General features: G+C 48.4%; 1 protein-coding gene across 1 annotated transcript in view; it reads right to left on the reverse strand.

Annotated features, from left to right (window-relative positions):
* Positions 1 to 13,241, reverse strand: part of APPBP2 (amyloid beta precursor protein binding protein 2) — a 55,844-nt gene extending 42,603 nt beyond the window's left edge. Inside the window, exon 1 of the mRNA XM_073665480.1 lies at positions 12,808 to 13,241. Within this exon, the coding sequence (XP_073521581.1) occupies positions 12,808 to 12,945 (138 nt within the window). The 5' untranslated portion in view covers positions 12,946 to 13,241. The remainder of the gene's footprint in view (positions 1 to 12,807) is intronic.
* Between the last annotated feature and the right edge of the window lie 1,507 nt (positions 13,242 to 14,748).

Below are 14,748 nucleotides of genomic sequence, written 5' to 3' on the forward strand. Positions count from 1 at the left end.
GGCAATAATATGATTTCCCAGGTCAGTACGATTATGCAGATACCAAACATTGTGTAAAAAAAATTCTGAAATTTTGAAAAAAGAGTAGTTACTTACCGGTAACGAAATTTCTCGGAACCCATGACGGCACCACGGAGAGAGGGGATCCGCCCTTCAAGGACAGGAAACCTACAGATAAAAAGGGCGGCACCTCTCTCCCGCATCAGTTGGTTTACAGAGCACAGAGAGGACCGCCAGGTTAGTAACACCAAATATGGCATTTTTATTATATATACTATATATGTATAGTTTTTTTTTTGTTTTTTTTTTTTTAGACACACCCTGTGACTAAACAACAGGTAGTAACGATTGTGCACACCCATGTGTAAGAAAAAAGGGGAGGGAATGTACGGGTGCCGTCATGGGTTCCGAGAAATTTCGTTACCGGTAAGTAACTACTCTTTCTCTTTCCCCATGACGGCACCACGGAGAGATTGCAGAGCAGTGAAGATTAGGGAGGGACCACCGCTTCCAGAACCCTTCTGCCAAAGGTAAGATCTGAAGATGATGTTAGATCCAGCCGGTAGTGTTTAAAGAACGTGGAGGGAGAAGACCAGGTCGCCGCTCTACATATCTGTTCGATTGAAGCTCCGGCCTTCTCCGCCCAGGAGGCTGCCACTGCCCTTGTCGAGTGCGCCCTTAAGCCCACCGGCGCTGTTTCCCCGCTTGAGGAATAAGCCAGGGAAATGGCTTCCCTTATCCACCTTGCCAGGGTTCCTTTGGAAGCTTTCTGTCCCTTCCGAGATCCCTGGAAGCACACAAAAAGAGCCCTGTCCTTCCTACACTCCCGTGTGGCCTCTAAATATTGCATAATGCACCTCCTGACGTCCAAGGTGTGAAGGGCCTCTTCCCCCTTGTTTTTTGGGGCTGCGCAGAAGGAAGGGAGGGTAACCTCCTGTGACCTGTGAAAAAGGGATCTCACCTTAGGAAGGTACGCAGGGTCGGTCCTAAGCGTCACTCTGTCGTCTAGTATTTGTGTAAAAGGGGGTCCTGCGGATAGTGCTTGGATATCACTAATGTGGCGAGCCGAGGTGAGGGCTACCAGAAGGGACGTCTTAAGGGACAAGATTTTAAGGGACGCTTCCCCTAGAGGTTCAAAGGGGCCTCTGGTCAGGGCTGAAAGAACAAGATTTAAATCCCACGGAGGAGCCTTCTGGGAGGGGATGGGCCTGGATCTATGAGATGCTCTGATGAACCTGGAGACCCATCTATCCCTTGCCAGGTTGCAGTTATACAGGGCTCCCAGAGCTGCCACCTGAACCTTCAGCGTGCTCGTGGCCAACCCCAGTTCCAACCCCTTCTGAAGGAACTCCAGAATGGTAATCACGGGGGCCTCCCCTACTATATCCGTACCTGCAAAGGAAAGGAATTTCTTCCAAGTTTTCCCGTAGAGCCTAGTAGTTACAGGTTTCCTACTCTGCAGCAAGGTAGAGATTAGATTGGGGGAAAACCCTTTATCCCTCAAGAGTGACCTCTCAAATTCCAAGCTGTCAAGTGCAGGTTTGTTACCTGCGGGTGTAGTACTGGACCCTGAGACAGCAGGTCCGGAACTTCCGGAAGGACCCAGGGGTCGGAGACGGACATGACCCTCAGCCAGGAAAACCAAGGCCTTCTTGGCCAGAAAGGGGCGATCAGGATCGCATTCGCCTCGTCTTCCCTGATCTTCCTCAGAACTGCCGGAATGAGAGCAATCGGAGGAAAGGCATATACTAGCTGGTGGCCCCATGGAATCAAAAGAGCGTCTAGTGCTACTGGGTTCCCCCTGGGGTCGATCGAGCAAAACGTGTCCACCTTTTTGTTTTTCCAGTTGGCGAATAGGTCTATACATGGGATTCCCCAAGCCCTCGTGATTTTTTTGACCCACTCGGTCGTCTAGATGAGCCCCCCACCCCCTGGGGCTTGCATCTGTCGTCAGAATCTGGGGTGACGGTATTGTCCATGGGACGCCCCTGCCTAGATTTTCTTTCTTTGTCCACCATGTTAGGGAAAGTAAAGTTTTTGAGGATAAGGTCAGTCGCCCTTCTAAGTGCCCTCTTAGAGATTTTTCCGCCCTCAAAATCTCCAATTGTAAGACCCTGGTGTGCAACTGAGCCCAGCGGACACCCGGGATGCAGGCAGTCATAGAACCGAGGAGGGACATTGCTCCCCTTAGTGTCATAACCGGATGCTTCCTCACATAGGACACACGGGCTATCATATTTTGGACTTTCTCTTCCGGAAGACGGCATTCCTGACTTCTTGAATCTAACAGGATACCTAAGTATTCCTGTAGCTGAACTGGCTCCACTCTGGATTTTTTTAGATTTAGAAGCCATCCCAAACTTGTCAAAGAATCCATGACTACTGCTAGCTGGTCTTGGCAGTGGCTGAACGAGTTGCCTATAACCAGTAGATCGTCCAGGTATGGGACTATCAGGATGTTCCTCTCCCTCAGATGAGCCATGACTTCCGACATCACTTTCGTGAAGACTCTGGGGGCTATTGCTAACCCGAAGGGAAGGGCCCCATACTGGAAGTGTCTGATTGTGCCCCTTATTGGTATGGCTACCCTCAGGAATTTCTGGTGGTCCCTGTGAATGGGGACATGATAGTAGGCGTCTTTTAGGTCTAAGACCGTCATGAAACAGCCTGGAAACAGTAATTTCACACAAGTTTTTATTGACTCCATCTTGAAAGGTTGTATATTTAGAAACTTGTTTAATTTCTTCAGGTTCACGATAGTCCTGAGTGTACCATCCAGTTTTCTCCTGAGGAATAGTGGGGAGTAAAACCCCTCGCCTGCTTCCTGAGCTGGGACCTCCTGCAGGACTGCTCTGTCCACTAGGTCTAGGACTTCCTGTTCTAGAGCCAACTGTTCTACCGCTGAGGACCTTACGGGGGTTACTGTGAAATTTCCTCGGGGAGTGGAGAGGAACTGGAGTTTTAGCCCAGATCTTTTCAGGCCCAAAATCCAGCCCACATTTGAAATCTTTTCCCAGGCTGGGAGGAAATGGAGCAGCCTTCCCCCCACCTGGGGCTGCGTTTCATTGGGCGGGCTTCTTGCTGTCACTAAGGGGCCTGTTGAACATAAACCCCTTGGCTTTCTTCTGTCTCCTATCTTCCCACCTGTCCTGATCTTTGGGGGGCCTCTTTCGCATGAATTTTTTGCTCCGAAAACCCTTCCTGAATGATGAACCGGAGAGGACCGGGAATCGTTTTTTGTCAACCCCGGCTTTATCCAGGATGTCATCCAGGGTAGGTCCGAACAAAAATTCTCCTTCACACGGGATGGAGCACAGTTTGGATTTCGTTTGGAGGTCGCCTGGCCAGCATTTGAGCCATAGGGCCCGTCTAGCTGCATTTGAAAAACTCCCTGCTCTGGCTGCCAGTCTGACGGAGTCGGATGAGGCGTCTGCCAGAAAAGCCGCTGCGCCTTTCATCACAGGGATGGTCCCTATAATATCCTCCCTTGAAGCCTTGTCTTTTAGCTGAGATTCCAGCTGGTCCAGCCAAACTATCAAGGATCTGGCTGTGCAAGTGGCTGCCACTGCCGGTTTTAACCCCCCCCCTGCCGCTTCCCAGGCTCCTTTCAGAAAGGAGTCCGCTTTTTTGTCCATAGGGTCTTTAAGTACCCCCATGTCTTCAAACGGCAGGGAATATTTTTTAGAGGCTTTGGCTACCGCCACGTCAATTTTTGGCGCTTTATTCCAGAAAGAGCATACAGGGTCCTCAAAGGGGTATTTCCTTTTTGGGGTCAACAACCCTTTTCTCTCTGGCTTCTTCCATTCTCTCTTAATCAGGTCGTGAACCTGATCATTATGAGGGAAGGATCTCTTTCTTTTCTGACCTAAGCCACTGAACATTATGTCTTGGATGGACTTTTTGGGATAAGGGTCTACAAACCCCATGGTGGCCCTAACTGCTTTGATTAAGCTATCTGTTCCGTCTATAGGGAAACAGTTACGACCACCGTCCTCTGAAGATGAGGAAGCAGATGATGAACAGGATGATTCAGACCCCGCAACTTCCTCATCTGATTTACTAGACTCTGACTCCGGGGAAAGGTGCCTAGTTTTTTTATGCTTCTTCCCCCCCTTTTGGAGGGATTTGAAGGTATCTTCGACTTGTGATTTTATCAGGGATCTGAGCTCGGTAGCAAACTTAGGGGTCTCCTCACAGATGGTTTGCTCGATGCATGAGCTACATAGTCTCTTTTGCCATGTGGTGGGTAGATCTGCTGCGCAAAGTGCGCAGGCCCTGTTTTTAAACTTCCCCGTGCTCTTCCTTCCCTAAGAAGAAAAGAGAGGGGGGAGGGTCCAAATTACAAGTGAACTTTCACGAAGATCACTTACCGCCTATACGAAAGAGAGAGAGGGAATACCGCATTCGAAGAGGAACCTGCTCTGGTAGCTGGGTCTTTCGCCGAGGCTGATGCCGTGCCGGAATCTTTGCCACGCTGAGAAGACCTGCCGGACCGACCGCTTCCTCCGTCACCTTGATTATGTTGACGCGGAGGGCCGTTGGAGGGTCCTTTCGTGCGTTTCCTCTGAGGCGATGGTGATGGAGATGGTGAGTGGGGGCGCAGGGACTGCACCTCCTGGGGCTCCTGGTCACTCATACTGCTGATTTTCACGTATGCCAGGAAGCATTTTCCCTTTGCTTCCCTGGCAATTTAAGCTATGCAGGTGACCGCCCCCTCCCCCTCCAACACCGCTGTGGGGAGCGCCCCCCTCTGGCCAGGACACCGCTGTGTCCTCCATGTTAGGCCTTTCCCGCGCGCGCGTTTGAATTCGCCGCTCCTGCGGCCGCGTCACTTCCGGGCGCCTCCCGCGTCACTTCCGGCGCGCGCGCGAGGGGGGAGCGTCGGTGAGCGCGCGCACCCGCCCAAACGCCGAATCGCTATCCGGCAAGCATGCGGGGCGCGCGCTGCACAAGGCCCAGACCCTGACCCAGGGCTCAGGCCAACCCGAGCCCTGAGCCTTCTATACTTACCGCCTGGGCCCGACGCCACAGGAGACCGCGGCTTGCTTCGCGTCTCCCTGCCACCCTAGAGGCCCGCTGACCCCAGCTGTGGCGCTTCAGGACACCGCACCAGCCGAGGCAGGGAACCCCCGCTGCCTGAGCCGGACTGGTCGGGCCTGGTAAGTAAAATCTTCTTTCTTCAGGATTTCATCCGTAGGTCCCTGTCAAGGACAGGAAACCAACTGATGCGGGAGAGAGGTGCCGCCCTTTTTATCTGTAGGTTTCCTGTCCTTGAAGGGCGGATCCCCTCTCTCCGTGGTGCCGTCATGGGGAAAGAGAAAAATAAATTAAAATTTTGCGTGTGTCGTCATTTTCCAAGACCCGTAGCATTTTAAATTTTCGTGATATGGGGCTGTGTGAGGGCTTAATTTTTGTGCCCTGCGCTTACGTTTTTACCGATACCATTTTGGGCTAGTTTAGTTGTTTTGATCACCTCATATTGCAGTGTTGTGGCAGCCCAAAAAAAAATAAACAATTCTGGCCTTTTGATTCGTTTTATGGTTACGCCGTTTACCGATCGGATTAATTCATTTTGATATATATGACTTTTACTAACGTTGAGATACAAAGTGTGTGATTTTTATTTTTTCAATGGTTTTATTTTTAATGGGGAAAAAGGCAGGTGATTTTAACTTTAAAAAAAAAAATAAATCTAAAAACATTTTTTTACACTGTATATAATAGTTGCCTTAGGGGGACATGATGCTGCGATAGTCTGATCGCTGGTGCTATATAGTGAACATCACGATCGACGTAGGCCAGCTAAACGCTGGCTTTCACAGGAGAATTGCGGCGACAAGAACGAAAGTCTTTAGCAGACCTCCAGCTGTCACGGCAACCCATCGGCGTCCCTCGGTCACATTACAGGCGAGTAAATAGGTGCATGGAATGACGTGCCCCCTAACAGATTAACAGCCATGGACAGAGCAACGCTCCACCCGTGGCTGTTAGAGGCACAGGATGGCTATTACAACAGCCATCACCTGCCAGGAAAGATGCAGGCTTGGCGTATCCGTCCACATCCAAGTCAGGGTCATGACAGATGAGGTAACTGTAAATACAATATGCAAAGACTTGATACTTACAGCGTTGACAGGTGTTTTTCAAGACTTCTGCAGTTAGCCCTGACACACTGGATATCAGCTTGTAGGCCAAATCCTGACGGATGACAACCAATTCTTGCCTAATCCGTGTTTGGAGTTTTTCACAATTTCTGGGTTTGTTTGCCACCCGCTTTTTGAGGACTGACCACAACTTCTCAATTGGATTAAGATCTGGCAGAACCTACTGACCATAGACCAAAATGTTGATGTTTTATTCACTGAGCCATTTATCTATCACTTTTGAGTTGTGACACGGTGCTTCATCATGCTGGATCACCAAATTGTTTCTAAATCTTTGGGAGAAGTTGCCCTTGGAGGAGGTTTAGATACCATTCTTTATTCATGACAACGTTCTTGGGCACAAATGTGAGTGAACCCACATCCCAAAAGAAACCCCACAAATGAATGGTCTCAGGGTGCTTTAGCATTGGCAAGACAGAGGGGACTCATGGTAGAGCTCACCTATTCTTCTCCGGACAATCATTCTTCCAGTTCTCTGCAGTCCAATCTCTGTACTGCCTACAGACTGATCTTCTGCAAGAAGTACAGGGACAGGACTTCAGTGAACTGGGGAAAAGTGATTTTCTCTGATGAAGCCTGCTTCAGATAGTTTGTGACATCTCAAAGAATGATTGATCAAAAAATAAAAGATGAGCGCTTCCATGAGTCCTGCATCATGCCAACAGTAAAGTATCTTGAGCCCATTCAAGTGTGGGGTTTCTTTTCATCCAAGGGAGTGGGGACACTCACAATTTTGTCTAGGAGGTGGTTTAGATACCATTCTTTATTCATGGCAATATGGTGACGGTCAATGCTTTTTCCAGCATGATGGAGCACCATGTCATAAGGCAAAAGTGATAACTAAGTGGCTCAGTGAACAAAACATTAAAATTTTGGATCCATAGCCAGGAAACATTCCAGTTCTCAATCCTATTGAGAACTTATAGACAATCCTCAAAACGCAGGTGGACAAAGAAAAACATAGAAATTTTGATAAACTCCAGGCACTGATTACACAAGAATGGGTTGTCATTAGTCAGGATTTGGTCCAGAGACTGATATCCAACTGCCAGGGCAAATTACAGAAGTCTAGAAAATAAGGGGCAACATTGTAAATATTAAAGGAGTTGTCCACTACTTTCACAATGATGCCCCCTCCGTAGAATAGGGCATCAATGTATAATCGGCTGGGGTCCCACATGCGGCACCCCCGCCAATCAGCTGTTATCGATGCCGGCCGCCAGCCGGAAGTGCTTACTTGCGCTGTTGGCCGTCAAGTTGTAGTGGCTGGCGCTTGTTACTGCACTTCCGCCTCCTATTCAATTGAATGGGAGGTGGATGTGTAGTAACCCGCTGTGTGCACTACAGATGGACGGCCAAGCACCGAAGGCAAGGACTTCCGGCAGTCGGCCGCCATCACCAATAACAGCTGATCTTAACACTTATAGCTTGCGCACACACCACACATCCATAGATCGTACACACACACACACACATCCATAGATCGTACACACACACACACATCCATAGATCGTACACACACACACATCCATAGATCGTACACACACATCCATAGATCGTACACACACACACATCCATAGATCGTACACACACACACACACATCCATAGATCGTACACACACACACACACATCCATAGATCGTACACACACACACATCCATAGATCGTACACACACACACACATCCATAGATCGTACACACACACACACACATCCATAGATCGTACACACACACACACATCCATAGATCGTACACACACACACATCCATAGATCGTACACACACACACACACATCCATAGATCGTACACACACACACATCCATAGATCGTACACACACACACACACATCCATAGATCGTACACACACACACACATCCATAGATCGTACACACACACACACATCCATAGATCGTACACACACACACATCCATAGATCGTACACACACACACACACACACATCCATAGATCGTACACACACACACATCCATAGATCGTACACACACACACACACACACATCCATAGATCGTACACACACATCCATAGATCGTACACACACATCCATAGATCGTACACACACATCCATAGATCGTACACACACACACACACACACATCCATAGATCGTACACACACACACACACATCCATAGATCGTACACACACACACACACACACATCCATAGATCGTACACACACACACACACATCCATAGATCGTACACACACACACACACATCCATAGATCGTACACACACACACACATCCATAGATCGTACACACACACATCCATAGATCGTACACACACACACATCCATAGATCGTACACACACACACATCCATAGATCGTACACACACACACACACACATCCATAGATCGTACACACACACACACACACATCCATAGATCGTACACACACACATCCATAGATCGTACACACACACACACACACACACACACACACACACACACACACATCCATAGATCGTACACACACACACACACACAAACACATCCATAGATCGTACACACACATCCATAGATCGTACACACACACACACACATCCATAGATCGTACACACACACACACATCCATAGATCGTACACACACACACACACACACACACATCCATAGATCGTACACACACACACACATCCATAGATCGTACACACACACACACACACACACATCCATAGATCGCACACACACACACACACACATCCATAGATCGCACACACACACACACACACACACACACATCCATAGATCGTACACACACACACACACATCCATAGATCGTACACACACACACACACATCCATAGATCGTACACACACACACACACACACATCCATAGATCGTACACACACACACATCCATAGATCGTACACACACACACACACACATCCATAGATCGTACACACACACACACATCCATAGATCGTACACACACACACATCCATAGATCGTACACACACACACATCCATAGATCGTACACACACACACATCCATAGATCGTACACACACACACACATCCATAGATCGTACACACACACACACATCCATAGATCGTACACACACACATCCATAGATCGTACACACACACACACACACACACACATCCATAGATCGTACACACACACACACACACACACACACACACATCCATAGATCGTACACACACACACATCCATAGATCGTACACACACACACACACATCCATAGATCGTACACACACACACATCCATAGATCGTACACACACACACACACACACATCCATAGATCGTACACACACACACACACATCCATAGATCGTACACACACACACATCCATAGATCGTACACACACACACACACATCCATAGATCGTACACACACATCCATAGATCGTACACACACACACACACACATCCATAGATCGTACACACACACACACACATCCATAGATCGTACACACACACACATCCATAGATCGTACACACACACACATCCATAGATCGTACACACACACATCCATAGATCGTACACACACACACATCCATAGATCGTACACACACACACACACACACACACACACATCCATAGATCGTACACACACACACACACACACACACATCCATAGATCGTACACACACACACATCCATAGATCGTACACACACACACACACATCCATAGATCGTACACACACACACACACACACACATCCATAGATCGTACACACACACACACACACACACACATCCATAGATCGTACACACACACACATCCATAGATCGTACACACACACACACACATCCATAGATCGTACACACACACACACACACACACATCCATAGATCGTACACACACACATCCATAGATCGTACACACACACACACACATCCATAGATCGTACACACACACACATCCATAGATCGTACACACACACACACACACATCCATAGATCGTACACACACACACACACACACACACACACACACACACCCATAGATCGTACACACACACATCCATAGATCGTACACACACACACACATCCATAGATCGTACACACACACACACACACACACACACACACACACACACACATCCATAGATCGTACACACACACACACACAAACACATCCATAGATCGTACACACACACACACACATCCATAGATCGTACACACACACACATCCATAGATCGTACACACACACACACACATCCATAGATCGTACACACACACACATCCATAGATCGTACACACACACACACACACACACACACATCCATAGATCGTACACACACACACACATCCATAGATCGTACACACACACACACACATCCATAGATCGCACACACACACACACACATCCATAGATCGTACACACACACACACACATCCATAGATCGTACACACACACACACACACACACACACATCCATAGATCGTACACACACACACACACACACACACACACATCCATAGATCGTACACACACACACACACACACATCCATAGATCGTACACACACACACACACACACACACACACACATCCATAGATCGTACACACACACACATCCATAGATCGTACACACACACACACACACACACATCCATAGATCGTACACACACACACACATCCATAGATCGTACACACACACATCCATAGATCGTACACACACACACACATCCATAGATCGTACACACACACACACACACACATCCATAGATCGTACACACACACACACACACACACACATCCATAGATCGTACACACACACACATCCATAGATCGTACACACACACACATCCATAGATCGTACACACACACACATCCATAGATCGTACACACACACACATCCATAGATCGTACACACACACACATCCATAGATCGTACACACACACACACATCCATAGATCGTACACACACACACACATCCATAGATCGTACACACACATCCATAGATCGTACACACACACACACACACACACACATCCATAGATCGTACACACACACACACACACACACACACATCCATAGATCGTACACACACACACACACACATCCATAGATCGTACACACACACATCCATAGATCGTACACACACACACACACACACACATCCATAGATCGTACACACACACACACACACACATCCATAGATCGTACACACACACACATCCATAGATCGTACACACACACACACACACATCCATAGATCGTACACACACACACATCCATAGATCGTACACACACACACACACACATCCATAGATCGTACACACACACACACACACACACACACATCCATAGATCGTACACACACACACACACACATCCATAGATCGTACACACACACATCCATAGATCGTACACACACACACACACACACACATCCATAGATCGTACACACACACACACATCCATAGATCGTACACACACACATCCATAGATCGTACACACACACACACATCCATAGATCGTACACACACACACACACACACATCCATAGATCGTACACACACACACACACACACACACATCCATAGATCGTACACACACACACATCCATAGATCGTACACACACACACACACACATCCATAGATCGTACACACACACACACACACACACACACATCCATAGATCGTACACACACACACATCCATAGATCGTACACACACACACACACACATCCATAGATCGTACACACACACACATCCATAGATCGTACACACACACACACACACATCCATAGATCGTACACACACACACACACACACACATCCATAGATCGTACACACACACACACACACATCCATAGATCGTACACACACACACACACACATCCATAGATCGTACACACACACACACACACATCCATAGATCGTACACACACACACATCCATAGATCGTACACACACACACACATCCATAGATCGTACACACACACACACACACACATCCATAGATCGTACACACACACACACATCCATAGATCGTACACACACACACATCCATAGATCGTACACACACACACACATCCATAGATCGTACACACACACATCCATAGATCGTACACACACACACACACACATCCATAGATCGTACACACACACATCCATAGATCGTACACACACACACATCCATAGATCGTACACACACACACATCCATAGATCGTACACACACACACATCCATAGATCGTACACACACACACATCCATAGATCGTACACACACACACACACATCCATAGATCGTACACACACACACACACACATCCATAGATCGTACACACACACACACACATCCATAGATCGTACACACACATCCATAGATCGTACACACATCCATAGATCGTACACACACACACACACATCCATAGATCGTACACACACACACACACATCCATAGATCGTACACACACACACACATCCATAGATCGTACACACACACACATCCATAGATCGTACACACACACACATCCATAGATCGTACACACATACACATCCATAGATCGTACACACACACACACATCCATAGATCGTACACACACATCCATAGATCGTACACACACACACACACACACACACATCCATAGATCGTTCACACACACACACACACATCCATAGATCGTACACACACTGCACTGTTACCTTGTAGTAGACGTCGAACTGGATGTTCTCGGGCAGGCTGCGGATGTCCCTCCGGGCTCGGGTGTAGTTATCCACCACTGCGGAAATAGCCGTGTTGTACAGAGTCTCCGGGATCCACTCAAGCTCCACCGCCGCCATGTTCCCCGGTGCCCCCGGGAGGAGCTCCCCGCTCCCCCTTCTCTCCGGTTATGGCAACGGCCCGGGAGCTCAGCGATTCTTCCTTTTCAACTATGGATGTAATTTTCGTCAGCTGCCGCCCAGTTGTGGGCACACTATGCCTCCCCGATACCCGGCCGCTCCTCCCCGGCACTGTCATACAGCAGCGCCGCTCTTATTTATTGTTACAGGCGAACATTTAGCTGTCTATATCCCCTTCATTTGCAGAACGTGAGCAGTCACGGCAATGATGTCATCACGCACCGGGGAAGTGGCGTGAGAGGCGGGTGTAAGATGAGGTGGATGACAGCAGGCCGGTCACGTGGGGTGTGACGCCGCTGCCTGTGCTGGAGGGCAGGGTAAACAGCTGCCTCCAGAGCCGGATCTCCGGGGCGCTATGGATTGGGATTTTCCACCGCGCTGACAGCGTTTGGAGAAATCTCTAAGGAAAATGTAAAGAATTACACAAGATGATGTCACATGTTAATGTCTGAGTGTCTTATGGAATGTCTTACAAGTAACTAAGCTCTATGGCTTACCTTTGTGGGGCGTTCTGCTAAAAAGTTCCATAACTCCAACAATGTAGTGCATGGCAAACACAGTATTGATAGGTTTTACACTACAGCCAGTGGAAGGACCATACCTGAAAAGAAAGATGGACCGTTGGACACAAGCAACACACTATATGCGCCCACACAGAAAGATTCTCCTAGTGAAGCCCACTAGTGTTGCCCCACAGTACCATACCCCTTTCATGGTCCCCACACTCAGGATGTTGACCCCCTCACAGTATGATTCCTCCATAGTATTTTCCCCATATACAGTATGATGCCCCACAGTGCCCACCACACAGTACAATCCCCCCAAACTCAGTATGATGACCCCCTCACTTAATGATTTTTCTAAAATACTTTCCAAATATACAGTGTGATGCCCCTCAGTGTCCTCCACACAGTACATTCCCCCCACCATCAATATGATGACCCCTACAGTATGATTCCTCCAAAGTACTTTCCCCACAAACAGTACCCCACCGTGCCCTCGATACTCAGTATGATGCCCCCCAAAGTATGATTCCTCCATAGTACTTTCCCCCTGTTAAAGTATGATGCCCCACATTGCCCACCACACACAGAACATTCTCCCCACACTCAGTACGATGGCCCTCTCACACTATAGTGTCCCCACACATTATGTGTTTCAAATGTGTTTATGCGTGTATGTGTTACCGATCCGGGTGGTGGAACCTCTGTGCTACGGTGCAAGGAGGGACCCAGAGGGGCGTAACTAGGTATCAACTCGGAGCGACCAAGGTCATACGGCGGCTCAATCGACTCCGTGACCAGGGAGGGTCCGAGCAGAGGGACCAGGTGCTACTCTGGGGACGACCTTGTAAGGGAGCAGGTGACTCCCACGGTACAGATGGCTGGGACTGACCGATATTGCAGATGGGCACAGCAGGCAGGCTGACGAGTGATCCGGGTAGATGGACTGGCAGACACGACAGGCAGGAGCCTCAAGGTAGGCTGTCAGGTGGTCACGGCAGGTGACAGGCAGGAGCCTCTAGGTAGGCTGTCAGGTGGTCACGGCAAGTGACAGGCAGGAGCCTCTAGGTAGGCTGACAGGTGGTCACGGCAAGTGACAGGCAGGTGCCTCCAGGTAGGCACGGCAGGTAGCAAGCAGGAGCCTCCAGGTAGACATGGTAGGTAGCAAGCAGGAGCCTCCAGGTAGGCACGGCAGGTAACAAGCAGGAGCCTCCAGGTAGGTACGGTAGGTAGCGGGCAG

Source organism: Phyllobates terribilis, unplaced genomic scaffold (genome assembly GCF_046119375.1).
Source record: "Phyllobates terribilis strain yellow unplaced genomic scaffold, ASM4611937v1 Scaffold_2__4_contigs__length_985480577, whole genome shotgun sequence".
Taxonomy (NCBI): domain Eukaryota; kingdom Metazoa; phylum Chordata; class Amphibia; order Anura; family Dendrobatidae; genus Phyllobates; species Phyllobates terribilis.